Here is a 12,760-nt window from a genome sequence, read left to right on the forward strand (position 1 = left end):
AACCCATTTGTTGGCACAGGCTTTAAACACAAGCTGAGCAGAACATTTCATAGCGTTATTTTTGTCATTTTCTCATTTTGTTTTGCCTTTGCATCGCACGTTGGGCCATTGTGGTTGTTTTAAATGTGCTTTATGAATAAACTTAACTTGACTTGACTTTATAATAGTGAGAAAATAATCATTCACAGCTCTTGGAATGTTTCCGTCTTTAATTAGTGATAAATAAATGCACAATAAACACAGCTTTTTCCATCCTGCGTATAATGTAATGCAACTACAATATCAGGAAGTATTTGAAGCAGAATAGTACAAAAACACAGTCTGAATGCAGGTTTTCAGCACGCCCAGAGGAGCAAAGACAGAGCAGGTTTAGTAACGTTTGAACTATTAACTTCTCAGGTTGTGGGAGACAGTATTTAGCCACCGAATCATGCACATTACTGATTGAGGTGTTCCTGGATGCCGTTTTGCATTTGTTCTCCCCTTCTCCCTCCTGTTGGATCTATTCTGAGCCCGTGGGGGGGGAAAAGGTGTAAGAGTCGAGGACACCCAAACGATTTCCCGTCCGGTTGTTTTCATCCGAACGGTAAAAGCAGACGGACGCTCATCAGACCGTAAAAGCACAAGGACGAGATGGGTTTTATGCACGTTTCGGTTTGAGCTCCTCATCAGAACGCGCTGGGGTGGATCGCCGCGGCCCCTCAGCAAGGTTACACCTGTTCCATGGTCTCGCCCGGTCTTTCAGAACTCTAATTACAAACAACTCGACTGCTTTTTCCTGAAGACAGTCTGCTTCACACAGGCTGCGCGTTAATGTACTTTTTGTAGCATTAACGTTCAGTCTTTCTAATTGTTTGCTGTATTTGACTGATGTGTTTCGGACCGTTGTAGAAAGCAAATGCATATATATAGATATTCATAAAAAGTACTGTATATAAAGTCACATGACATGTTTTTGTCGTGATAATAATACTTCAAACTCGATTTTGGTAGTAAGCAATTTACTTGACTCGCGACACCAATTTTGATACCACAATGATAATAAAAAATGCTCTGTTTTTCGAGTCAAGGTTTTGTACTACAGACTGACATTTTCAACACAATGTAAACAAACACTAAGTACTAAATAAAGTAAAAATAAACACAAAGTACTTTTTAAACATGTTGGTGTTATACTACATCTGATAAAGCTCAAAATCTTTCTAAAACGCTTCAAGAAACGTCTAATTTTGTCCTGTTGAATATCGATATTTTCTCGGACGAGTGTCTAGCTTGAATACTAGTATGAGAATGAATATTTTGACACCTTTTTGTACACAAGAGGATTTATTACATTTTCCATGATTTAAAGACGTCGTGACCCAAACTGCCCAGACCAGACATAACATTAAAGATGATCATTTGTCTCACACTCACACGGAAGAGAGCCGAAAACCACAATTTTCGAGAAAGATTCATCATGTCACGCGGCTGGACGGGGCGTCACAAACACGAGGATACGAGCTGAAGGGAATATCAAATATATTAACTTTACAGATTGTATTAAAACTGTACTTTGATATAATAAGGGAATATCAACTATATTAACTTTGCTAGATTGTATTAAACTTAGTCATTCAGTCAAGCTGTGCTGAAACTGTGAAGGGGCCTCACACAGATCACATTCATAGATAAGGACATCTCATGTGCGAAACTGGAAAAGTACAGACCGAAGAGGCGTCCCCCTTCCTATTACGCCCTATATCGAAACGTTATAAATGTACGAGCAGAGCAGGGAAAGCGTCACATTCGATAGGGACGGATTTGGTAAGTGCTCTGTTGATCTGTATTAGAATTGTACTGGCAGGGATTAAACATTCGATTCATTCTAACTATTCTGATTCTTGCCCTTTCTTTCATGAACGAGCACGCCAACAGAGTGGATACGGCCGCCTTTCCACACGCTCAAAACTCAAAGGGAAAGGCCCGGGAGCTGCAGAGGTGGGCGGCCCGTCACCATCACCGTAGCCGCGATTGCGAATGAAACTCTGCGTTGGCGTTCTCAGCTATTTCTACAGTTTAAGCAGAACCTTAGCAGATTGGCCGCTTAGAAATGCTGCTCACGGACAGTAATTCATGTTCTTCCGTTAATTATTCCCACAAAACTTTAAATTTTTGCTTAATTGATCACTGAGGGGATTTGGGAGCGCCGCCGTCAGCCCAGCAGACGAAGCGTGGCGGCATGTGAGCGGAGACGGTCCCAAACGGAATGAATCGAATCGTTCTAATAATGTAATATTTAAGTTTCCAAGAGTGAAAAACATCTACAAGAACATATGCTCCACTATGAAAGTCACCCCGAGGCGCCTCAGTCCAGATCATTACAGACGTCTTGGGTCCAGCGGAGCGGTAAACAGTGGACTTCATCTTTGACCTTTGAGTTAAAGGGCAGCATGTCTGAGCTCAGTGTGAGACGCCGCCGCTGAAACGCCGCCGCTGAAACGTGAACTCGAACGTGTCCAAGAGCAGCGCATTCATCACAGTTAACATCAGCAACCAACTACTGTGGCCTGCTTCGGTAATGAGGGTCGCTTATCACGCCGGAGTGAGCGCTCAGGAGCTGCTCAAACTTTTAAGTATGCACGGGTTTCAGAACGATGAGATATTAGGATCGTGCCATGAAGACCAACAATTTAAAACAAAAAAGGATGAAAGGTCCTCAAAATGTTACATATAACAAGAACAAATCAATAAATAACACATTTTAGTGGTACGATTATTGATCAAATAAAAAAGCATATACCTTATTTTCCGGACTATAAGTGGCACTTTTTTTCATAGTATTGCCCGTGGTGCGACTTATACTTACATTTATACTTTTATACTTATACTCCAGAGTGACTTATATGTGATATTATTTGATATTTTTACACTTGCAACCACATTTCATACTCCAGTGCAACTTATATATGTTTTTTTCTTCTCTATTATGCATTTTTTGGCTGGTGCGACTTATACTCCAGTGCCACTTATAGTCCGGGAAATACGGTATATATTTGTTTATTTAGGCTTACTGTTTAGAACTATTGATTGAGGTGAAATTAGTTCATGAAATTAGTTTAATTTGGGCAATATTGACAAAAATGAATATCAATTTTTATATTATGTACATTTTGATACATTGCCCACGTCTAGTTCAACTGATTATATTGTGTAAATCTGTATAATCACACTCATCCATCAACTATAATAATATGAGACACAGTTATAGAGAGAATAGTAGAACAAAGCATATTCTTGTAGACGTTCTCACAGCGCTGCAGAGTGTTGTAGATCACGATAAAAGTGACGTGATGTGCGGTTTCCCAAAGAGCATCACATACTACGGTCAAGTTTGATTTAATCCAATATTTAGCATGATTATTCTTTCTATTAAGCAGTTAGTTGTGCAGATTTAGACAAAATTCAACGTTAAAGTGAGATCTTGACGGTGTAAAATGCAGACAAAATGTTTTTTTCCATCAAAAAAGCTGAACGTACTTGTTTGCCGTGTCATTTTTGAGTAATTCCGAGTCATAAAATCTCTTTTCTCAGCAAATATCATGTTTAGGAGCCAGTTTATTGTCCATTTATTGATTATTTGATCACTAAACATTGCATATCAGTTAAATTGAAGCATAATGAAGTTATTCCAGCGTCTTAAAACCCCCGTATTCTACATTTAACATTGTCTGAACCAGAAGACAAGCGTAAAAGACGAGAAATATCCTCCACTAATACTGAGTCCACCTTGGCTCAATTAGCAGCGCAGACGTGGATTTCGAAGGACTTTTCGGCGTTTTCCTGGAGGCGAAGCTGTCAATCTTTTATCAAATATTAGTGTTTCTAGTCGTTGCGTTCACTTCGCGTCGAGAGAAACGTGTTACTTTTCATTGCAGCATGGATCTTTTGCTCACACATCAAGCCTGAGCCAGTTGTGTGATAAATAAATAAAAAATACTGCAGTCACGTCCTCGGGCAAGACACTTCAGGGGCCGGTCTGAGGCGAGAGGAAGCCAGAGCGACGTATGTGCCATTCTGTGTTTCAGGCGGCGAAGGGATGTGAAATTCAGCACCTCTTGGTTCTGTAGCTGTTGATTTTAATATTGTATTTACATTTGCAGAGGACTTTGGGCAGTAGTGAAAGTATTCATGGGTTTTCAGACCGTTGGCGTCGCGATTAATGATGTAAAACAAAATTATATATGAATTTTGAATGGGAAAATGTCCTCAAAATGTTGCTCATGACAAAAAGCTGGAAACCATGACCACCAGACTCGTCCAGGAGTGATATCGGCCCGGTTCAGGTACAATGCTCCAGTTCCAGTGTCCCAGATATCAAGTCGGACAAACTATGAGCAGTTTATGTCCCGTAACGACTAGAATCAAATGCTAAAAAACAAGAACAAGATCAAATCGGCAAAAATTTAGATCGAATTGTGTTAATTTATTAACCAGCGCATCGTGAACACATTTGCAAGTGACAGAGCAATGTTTGAAAGTGAATGTCTGTCATTAGTTCTGTGACTTAGACTTAGCAACATTAGCGTAGCGGAACATAACAGAGCATTGAAGTGCAGAGGCTCAGCGAGAGGAACGAAGGAGAAAATAGCACATCGATGTTTTAACTGTCGGACTGTATCCAGATGCAGGACGCAGCCTCGTGGGATGCTGGATGCTCTAATTTGGAAGAACTCTGGGTTCTGAAAAGTTCCCAGAGTTTCTGAGATGTGAGGCTGATCCGGTGCTAATCTATTTACAAGTCGGATCTCGGAAAAGTTGACTAGAACGCGGCACAAACGTCTCATTCACTTTGACGAGGCAGAGAAATAAAGTATAAGTCGCACCAGCCAAAAAATGAATAATAGAGTCGCACTGGAGTATAAGACACATTTTTTGGGGGAAAAGAACCGACATTTATTCTTGAAATGCAATTTAAAATAATAACAGATTAAAGAACATGGTGAATAGGTGTACGTATGCTAACGCTAACACCTTCAGCTACATGACGTATGCTAACGCTAACACCTTCAGCTACATGACGTATGCTAACGCTAACACCTTCAGCTACATGAGGCACAGACAGAACTGTGGTAAGTGTCTGGTATGTTAACGTAACATATGAACAGTTATTCAGATAACTATAGCATAAAGAACATGCTAACAAGTTTACCAAAGCATCAGTTTTACCCCAAATCACTAAATCCACTGAATTCTTCTTCCTCTGTGTCACTTCTAAACAACTCCACAAACTCCAGAGGTAGAGGAAGTGCAGGTTCTTCTTCTGCGTCGCTTAGAGCCTAGAGCGCCCTCTTGTGGTTGCCAGTGTGAAAATAACTAATACTATCACATATAAGTTGCTCTGGAGTATAAGTCGCACCCCGGCCAAAACTATGAAAAAAGGTACATTTTGTTGTAAAATTGTTATGAACACTATGTTTTTGATGCAATTATTTCCGCAAAAATGTTAGATGAAGAAAAGAAAAAAGGAGCAATTGTTGTTTTTTATGCTAATTGCTAAAGCATTAAACTAAACACACACAGACACAGACATGTTTTGTAAAGAGGCTCTGGTGGTCGAGTGTTGGTCCAGAACCAGGTTGAACCAGGGCTGTCTAAAACAGCCCTGGTTTCTCATAGTTTGTGCTGTTTGGAGGCTAACGCTAACTAAAAACGCACTGGCGCTAACATACGGAACTGCACCCGCCGTTAGAATGCCGGCGCTAGAGACGTACAGCAAAGTATCACAAAGGTTACATTGTAGAATCGTGGTGACTGCAGCAGATTTAATCCAGCAAAGACACGTAGTAGTGGTGATAGTAGTTTCTCACAGTCTCGTTTCTGAGTGTGTGTGTGTGTGTGTGTGTGTGTGTGTGCTTGCGCGAGTGTGTGTGTGCGTGTGTGCGTGCGTGCGTGTGTGTGTGTGGGCAGCTACGTCGTTATTATTTCACCCATGATCAAAGCTTTAAAACCCAGGCCTAAGGAAAGTGTTAAAAACAAACTGCTAAATGAACAGAACGGGCCTGATCAAAGAGGATCCAGGAGAGAAACGTGAAGAAAAAACACGTTAGCAGCAAGTTAAAAGACACTACTGGCTACGGCAGTTATGAACAGACACTTTGATTAGCCGTGAATAAAACACCGTCGCCCCAAACTAAGCAGACGTCTAGATTTACAATATTAGTTTAAGTTGTGCTCCTGGACGGTGTGGGGCTTTTCCAAGACCAAAAACACACACTGTACTCCACCGACTATGTGTGACTTCTGATTTAAAAATAGGATCTGGAGTTGGAGGAGGTGACCCGACTGAGATCGCCCACAGCGCCGAAGAAAGGGTCAACTTAACGTTATTCCAAGTCAGTAACATCACTTATTATCCTTGAAAGAAAATGGAAAAGTCCAGAGAGTTAAATGATTCGTTTCAGGTTTAATCGGAAAAGCTACATTCGGTCGACGAAATCCACAGAAATCAAGATGTAAGCGTTTATTGTCACTATGTTATGATTATTGTGTGTTGTGCGTGTGTGGTTCCTACACTGCTCACATACGTTCTGAACACACACGCACACACTGTACAGCCAAGACTTTTGTCACCACATCGCCGAAACGTCCGTGAGTTTGGTGTTAGCTTGGCGTAGTAGCCAGGTCATGACATTATGTAAGTATAAAGTGTCAGGTGTATAGAAAGAGAGGAAAATATTGCAAAAACTATCAGAAATATCAATTGTATATTCACCAAACATGGTTATAAAGTGATATTTCTGAATTATGTGGTTAATTTCAACGTCCATTCACATTTTTGCACGATATTTAAACCTCATCAAAGACATTTACGGCCACATTCCTGCACATTCCCGATACAATAGTGAAATATTATCATTAATCATGCAAAATATATATATACAGAGCTTCATTTTTGTCAATATCGTCCACCACGATGTAACACTGCGAAACATATTACTCTAAAGTATAATGTAAATGTTCTACAGTCAATGTAACTCAGCTCCACCTCCGCTAAATTCTTTACAGAAATGAAACGGTGCGATGACAGCGCTGCGTGGTCACCTCCGGAGCGTCACGGTTGAGCGCCGGCCAATTTGTGCAGCGCAGTCGGATCGGCAGCAGCAGCAGCAGCAGCGGACTTCAATGACATCGTAGTTAGGGCTGGATTATAAAGCTCGGGTTCAAATGTGTCACAATTAGCGCGCGCGGGAGAGGCTAACGCCGGAGCGAGTTAGTACACGAGCAGCCGTGCGTAACACAGGGACAGCGGCCGAGCTAATTAAACGGGGTCGAGAGTGAGGCTGGGCTTTTATCCGCACAGTTACATAAGGTGCGCTGTCTTTATCCTGCTCTTTGTCTTTTCCTTTTACCCCCGCTCTTCTTTTTGATGGTGGTCGGAGTTCATTTGTAGACTTTGGGTTCTTACTGTGCATGTGGGGGACGTTCAGGCCAAGAGCAGATTGTACGGCGGCGACTGATGTGGAGAAGTGCTAACTGCGATTGTTTGCCGAGTTTGTCCCCGTGGTAAATAATGATCATCGCTTTACATCTGTCGAGTTGCAGTTTGTGAAGAAAATGTGACAATTTTTCTAACTCTTCTTTGGTGTTTTTTGGCGGCTGGTATCCAAGTGTTACATTACGGCCAACTACTGTAGTTGTACGTCTTATACTTTAGACTTTATTCTTTAGACTTTAGAACGTTGGGCTGACCTCTTGTCAAACCAGGAAGAAACTAATTTGAGAAAAACTATTGGGTGGAATTGTAAATGTAATAATTTTCCCCCTTGTTTTACTGAAAAGTGTAGTCTAATGCATCATATGACTTTAATGGACGTGTTGCCCGGTGGTGGAGTGGTTAAGGCGGCAGCACATATGCCATACGCAGTCGGCTGCAGGGTCGTGAGTTCAAATCCTGGCTCTGACTATTTACTGCATGTCCTCCCTTCTCTCTCATCCCGTTTTCTCTTTGCGGTCCTGTCTAACGAAGCCTACGGGACAAACCTCTGATTTGAGCGCTTTCCTTGTTTGCTGCTCAAAAGTCTGAACATCAATTTTTGTTTTCTCGCTGCTCTGGTGGTGGTCAGTTTACTTGCACGGGAACCAGCAGACTGATCCGCCACCAGACAGGTTACAAGTCAGGTTTGTGGAGAGACACGCCCCTTCACGACAGCCGTGGACGTTTTTCCCAGAGTTTAGTGCTCCAAAAAATCAAATAAATTAAGATTTTTGATTGGCATCGTACGCGGCTCGGCTTTGATTATTTCCTTTTGAGTTGTTGACCGATGTGAATAGTTTCGGCAAATTAACAACAAAATTAAATCAAAATGCAGCACATGTAATTACAAAATGATGTAATATTCAGACTTGTGCACACACAATATGACCGAGGAAACTTAAAACCAAACAGATAATGTTGGAGTTTAGGCTTCTAGTGCCGCATTTGAAGCCATTTGAAAGCTACAGTGAACTCAGCATCACTGGCTCCTCTCCAGACGCTTCAAGTCAAGAAGTGTGTCCGCTCATGTAAAATGCAGGCGTCCCTCCCGGCGGTACGCTCCTGTCGGCCCTTTGTTTGTGCAGTGTGTGTAGTGTGTGTGTGTGTGTGTGTGTGTGTAGTGTGTGTGTGTGTGTGTGTGTGTAGTGTGTGTGTGTGTGTGTGTGTGTAGTGTGTATGTGTGTGTGTGTGTGTGTGTAGTGTGTGTGTGTGTGTGTGTGTGTAGTGTGTGTGTGTGTGTGTGTGTGTGTGTGTGTGTAGTGTGTGTGTGTGTGTGTGTGTGTGTGTAGTGTGTGTAGTGTGCGTGTGTGTAGTGTAGTGTGTGTAGTGTGTGTAGTGTGTGTAGTGTGTAGTGTGTAGTGTGTGTGTGTGGTGTGTGTAGTGTGTAGTGTGTGTGTGTGTAGTGTGTAGTGTGTGTGTGCAGTGTGTGTGTGTAGTGTGTGTAGTGTGTAGTGTGTGTAGTGTGTAGTGTGTGTAGTGTGTAGTGTGTGTAGTGTGTGTGTGTGTGTGTGTAGTGTGTAGTGTGTGTGTGTAGTGTGTGTAGTGTGTAGTGTGTAGTGTGTGTAGTGTGTAGTGTGTGTGTGTGTGTGTGTGTGTGTAGTGTGTGTGTGTGTGTGTGTAGTGTGTGTGTGTGTGTGTGTGTGTGTGTGTAGTGTGTGTGTGTGTGTGTGTGTGTGTGTAGTGTGTGTGTGTGTAGTGTGTAGTGTGTGTGTGTAGTGTGTGTAGTGTGTAGTGTGTGTGTGTAGTGTGTAGTGTGTGTGTGTAGTGTGTAGTGTGTGTAGTGTGTGTAGTGTGTGTGTGTGTAGTGTGTGTGTGTAGTGTGTGTGTAGTGTGTAGTGTGTGTGTGTAGTGTGTAGTGTGTGTAGTGTGTGTGTGTGTAGTGTAGTGTGTGTAGTGTGTGTAGTGTGTAGTGTGTAGTGTGTGTGTGTAGTGTGTGTAGTGTGTAGTGTGTGTGTGTGTAGTGTGTGTGTGCAGTGTGTGTAGTGTGTAGTGTGTGTGTGTAGTGTGTGTAGTGTGTAGTGTGTGTAGTGTATAGTGTGTAGTGTGTGTAGTGTGTAGTGTGTGTAGTGTGTGTGTGTGTAGTGTGTAGTGTGTGTGTGTAGTGTGTGTAGTGTGTAGTGTGTAGTGTGTGTAGTGTGTAGTGTGTGTAGTGTGTGTGTATAGTGTGTGTAGTGTGTAGTGTGTGTGTGTAGTGTGTGTAGTGTGTAGTGTGTGTGTGTGTAGTGTGTGTAGTGTGTGTGTAGTGTGTGTAGTGTGTAGTGTGTGTGTGCAGTGTGTGTAGTGTGTAGTGTGTGTGTGTAGTGTGTGTAGTGTGTAGTGTGTGTGTGCAGTGTGTGTAGTGTGTAGTGTGTGTGTGTAGTGTGTGTAGTGTGTAGTGTGTGTGTGCAGTGTGTGTAGTGTGTAGTGTGTGTGTGTAGTGTGTGTAGTGTGTAGTGTGTGTAGTGTGTAGTGTGTGTGTGTAGTGTGTGTGTTTAGTGTGTGTAGTGTGTGTGTGTAGTGTGTGTAGTGTGTAGTGTGTGTGTGTAGTGTGTGTAGTGTGTGTGTGTGTGTGTGTAGTGTGTGTAGTGTGTAGTGTGTAGTGTGTGTGTGTAGTGTGTGTAGTGTGTAGTGTAGTGTGTGTAGTGTGTGTGTGTAGTGTGTGTGTAGTGTGTGTAGTGTGTGTGTGTAGTGTGTGTAGTGTGTGTGTGTAGTGTGTGTAGTGTGTAGTGTGTAGTGTGTGTGTGTAGTGTGTGTAGTGTGTAGTGTGTGTGTGTGTAGTGTGTGTGTGTAGTGTGTGTAGTGTGTAGTGTAGTGTGTGTAGTGTGTGTAGTGTGTGTGTGTAGTGTGTGTAGTGTGTAGTGTGTGTGTGTAGTGTGTGTAGTGTGTAGTGTGTAGTGTGTGTAGTGTGTAGTGTGTGTGTAGTGTGTGTGTGTAGTGTGTGTAGTGTGTAGTGTGTAATGTGTAGTGTGTGTGTGTAGTGTGTGTAGTGTGTAGTGTGTGTGTGTAGTGTGTAGTGTGTGTAGTGTGTAGTGTGTGTGTGTAGTGTGTGTAGTGTGTAGTGTAGTGTGTGTAGTGTGTGTGTGTAGTGTGTGTGTAGTGTGTGTAGTGTGTGTGTGTAGTGTGTGTAGTGTGTGTGTGTAGTGTGTGTAGTGTGTAGTGTGTAGTGTGTGTGTGTAGTGTGTGTGTGTAGTGTGTGTAGTGTGTAGTGTGTGTGTGTGTAGTGTGTGTGTGTAGTGTGTGTAGTGTGTAGTGTAGTGTGTGTAGTGTGTGTAGTGTGTGTGTGTAGTGTGTGTAGTGTGTAGTGTGTGTGTGTAGTGTGTGTAGTGTGTAGTGTGTAGTGTGTGTAGTGTGTAGTGTGTGTGTGTAGTGTGTGTGTGTAGTGTGTAGTGTGTGTAGTGTGTAGTGTGTGTGTAGTGTGTGTGTGTAGTGTGTGTAGTGTGTAGTGTGTAATGTGTAGTGTGTGTGTGTAGTGTGTGTAGTGTGTAGTGTGTGTGTGTAGTGTGTAGTGTGTGTAGTGTGTGTGTGTAGTGTGTGTAGTGTGTGTGTGTAGTGTGTGTAGTGTGTGTGTGTAGTGTGTAGTGTGTGTGTGTAGTGTGTAGTGTGTGTGTGTAGTGTGTGTAGTGTGTAGTGTGTGTGTGTGTAGTGTGTGTAGTGTGTAGTGTAGTGTGTGTAGTGTGTGTGTGTAGTGTGTGTGTGTAGTGTGTGTAGTGTGTAGTGTAGTGTGTGTAGTGTGTGTGTGTAGTGTGTGTGTGTAGTGTGTGTAGTGTGTAGTGTAGTGTGTGTAGTGTGTAGTGTGATTGTGTGTGTGTAGTGTGTGTAGTGTATAGTGTGTGTAGTGTGTAGTGTGTGTGTGTAGTGTGTGTAGTGTGTGTGTAGTGTGTGTAGTGTGTAGTGTGATTGTGTGTGTGTAGTGTGTAGTGTGTGTAGTGTGTAGTGTGTGTGTGTGTAGTGTGTAGTGTGTGTGTAGTGTGTGTAGTGTGTAGTGTGTGTGTAGTGTGTGTAGTGTGTAGTGTGATTGTGTGTGTGATCAGACCTGGGAGTGTGGTGCGGCGGCCATCTTGACCCTCTGCTGGAAGAGAACACTCAGAATGCTGTTCTGCTGCTCCAGGTCGAAGACTCGCGTCCTCAGCTTCACACACTCCTCCTTCAGGTCCTGGAGCGACACGTGAACACACCGTGACATTTGTCTTCCACAGTTTGATTTTATGGCTTCAAATGGAGGCCTATAACTCAGATTCATGGTTTTCCAAAGAAACATTTAAATTTATCATCCGCAAATGTTGAAACTTATGGGTATTTAAGGATTGACCCGACAAACTTCTGAAGTAAAGTCTTAAAGGACTTTCAACCATCATGTTTTTGGGGTTGAATAATGGCTCCACTTTCTTTCTGGAATTATTACAAAAACACTATTTTAACCTTTGAGCTCATTTGAGTTGACAGAGAAGATGTTGAACTTTGTGCCACTTGTTTTCTTTAGGTAGAAAAGAAAATGAACAAAGTTGGTTCTCTGCTTTCTTGGCCGTATCCTCCTCCTCCCTCAGTTAAAGTGTAGCTTTCCCTCAGTTGTTTGTGTAATCTGGTACATCCTTGACGCTATTAATTGTCCTTCTCTTACTATTTCCTCCAAATAAATGCCAAGTAAAGGGTTCCCAGTGCATTTACGCCTGAATAATGTCTAATAAAGGACTTTTAAAGCTCATTTTGTAAAGAATAATGTAGTTTTATTTACCTTCTGAGTGAGCAGAGCCTGGACCACTTGGTTTGCCACCTGCAAACACAAAGCACACGGTGAGTGTAATGACACATATAATATTATGTAAGTGAATATAATGCATCACACACACAGGATCACAGGTCTTTACTTTGATAAACCCCGAGACTCCACTTATTGCCTCCTTAACGACTTAAACAATAATTAATTACATGTGTTATTACAATGAACAGTAGAACACAGGCTCTGGAACGATCTCTAACTCTTGCTGCAGAACAGGAACTTGTCTTTAGTATTTCAAAATGTTGCTGTATAAAAATAATACATAAATACCTACATGAAATACAATTATATAAACTGATACATACTATGATTATAATATGAATAAATGCATTAGAGCTGAACAACAATCCAAGCAGGTTTTAGACACAATAAGACGGGGTTTTGTGTTATTTGCAAAGGAAATTGTATTGCTTGATATGCTTTAATTAATTGCTACTATTTCACAAACGTACGATACTTATTTCTACGATAGAGATGAGACAGAGGAA

General features: G+C 42.0%; 1 protein-coding gene across 1 annotated transcript in view; it reads right to left on the reverse strand.

Moving 5' to 3' along the window:
* LOC140359271 (uncharacterized) overlaps window positions 1-12,760 on the reverse strand; it is a 64,861-nt gene that overhangs the window by 29,934 nt on the left and 22,167 nt on the right. Inside the window, exons 5-6 of the mRNA XM_072444129.1 lie at window positions 12,228-12,266; window positions 11,529-11,648 (exon numbers count right to left, since the gene is read on the reverse strand). Of these exons, the coding sequence (XP_072300230.1) occupies window positions 11,529-11,648; window positions 12,228-12,266 (159 nt within the window). The remainder of the gene's footprint in view (window positions 1-11,528; window positions 11,649-12,227; window positions 12,267-12,760) is intronic.

The sequence above is a fragment of the Eucyclogobius newberryi genome, unplaced genomic scaffold, assembly GCF_026437365.1.
Source record: "Eucyclogobius newberryi isolate DKJ021-1_F unplaced genomic scaffold, fEucNew1.0.hap1 SCAF_14, whole genome shotgun sequence".
Taxonomy (NCBI): Eukaryota; Metazoa; Chordata; class Actinopteri; order Gobiiformes; family Gobiidae; genus Eucyclogobius; species Eucyclogobius newberryi.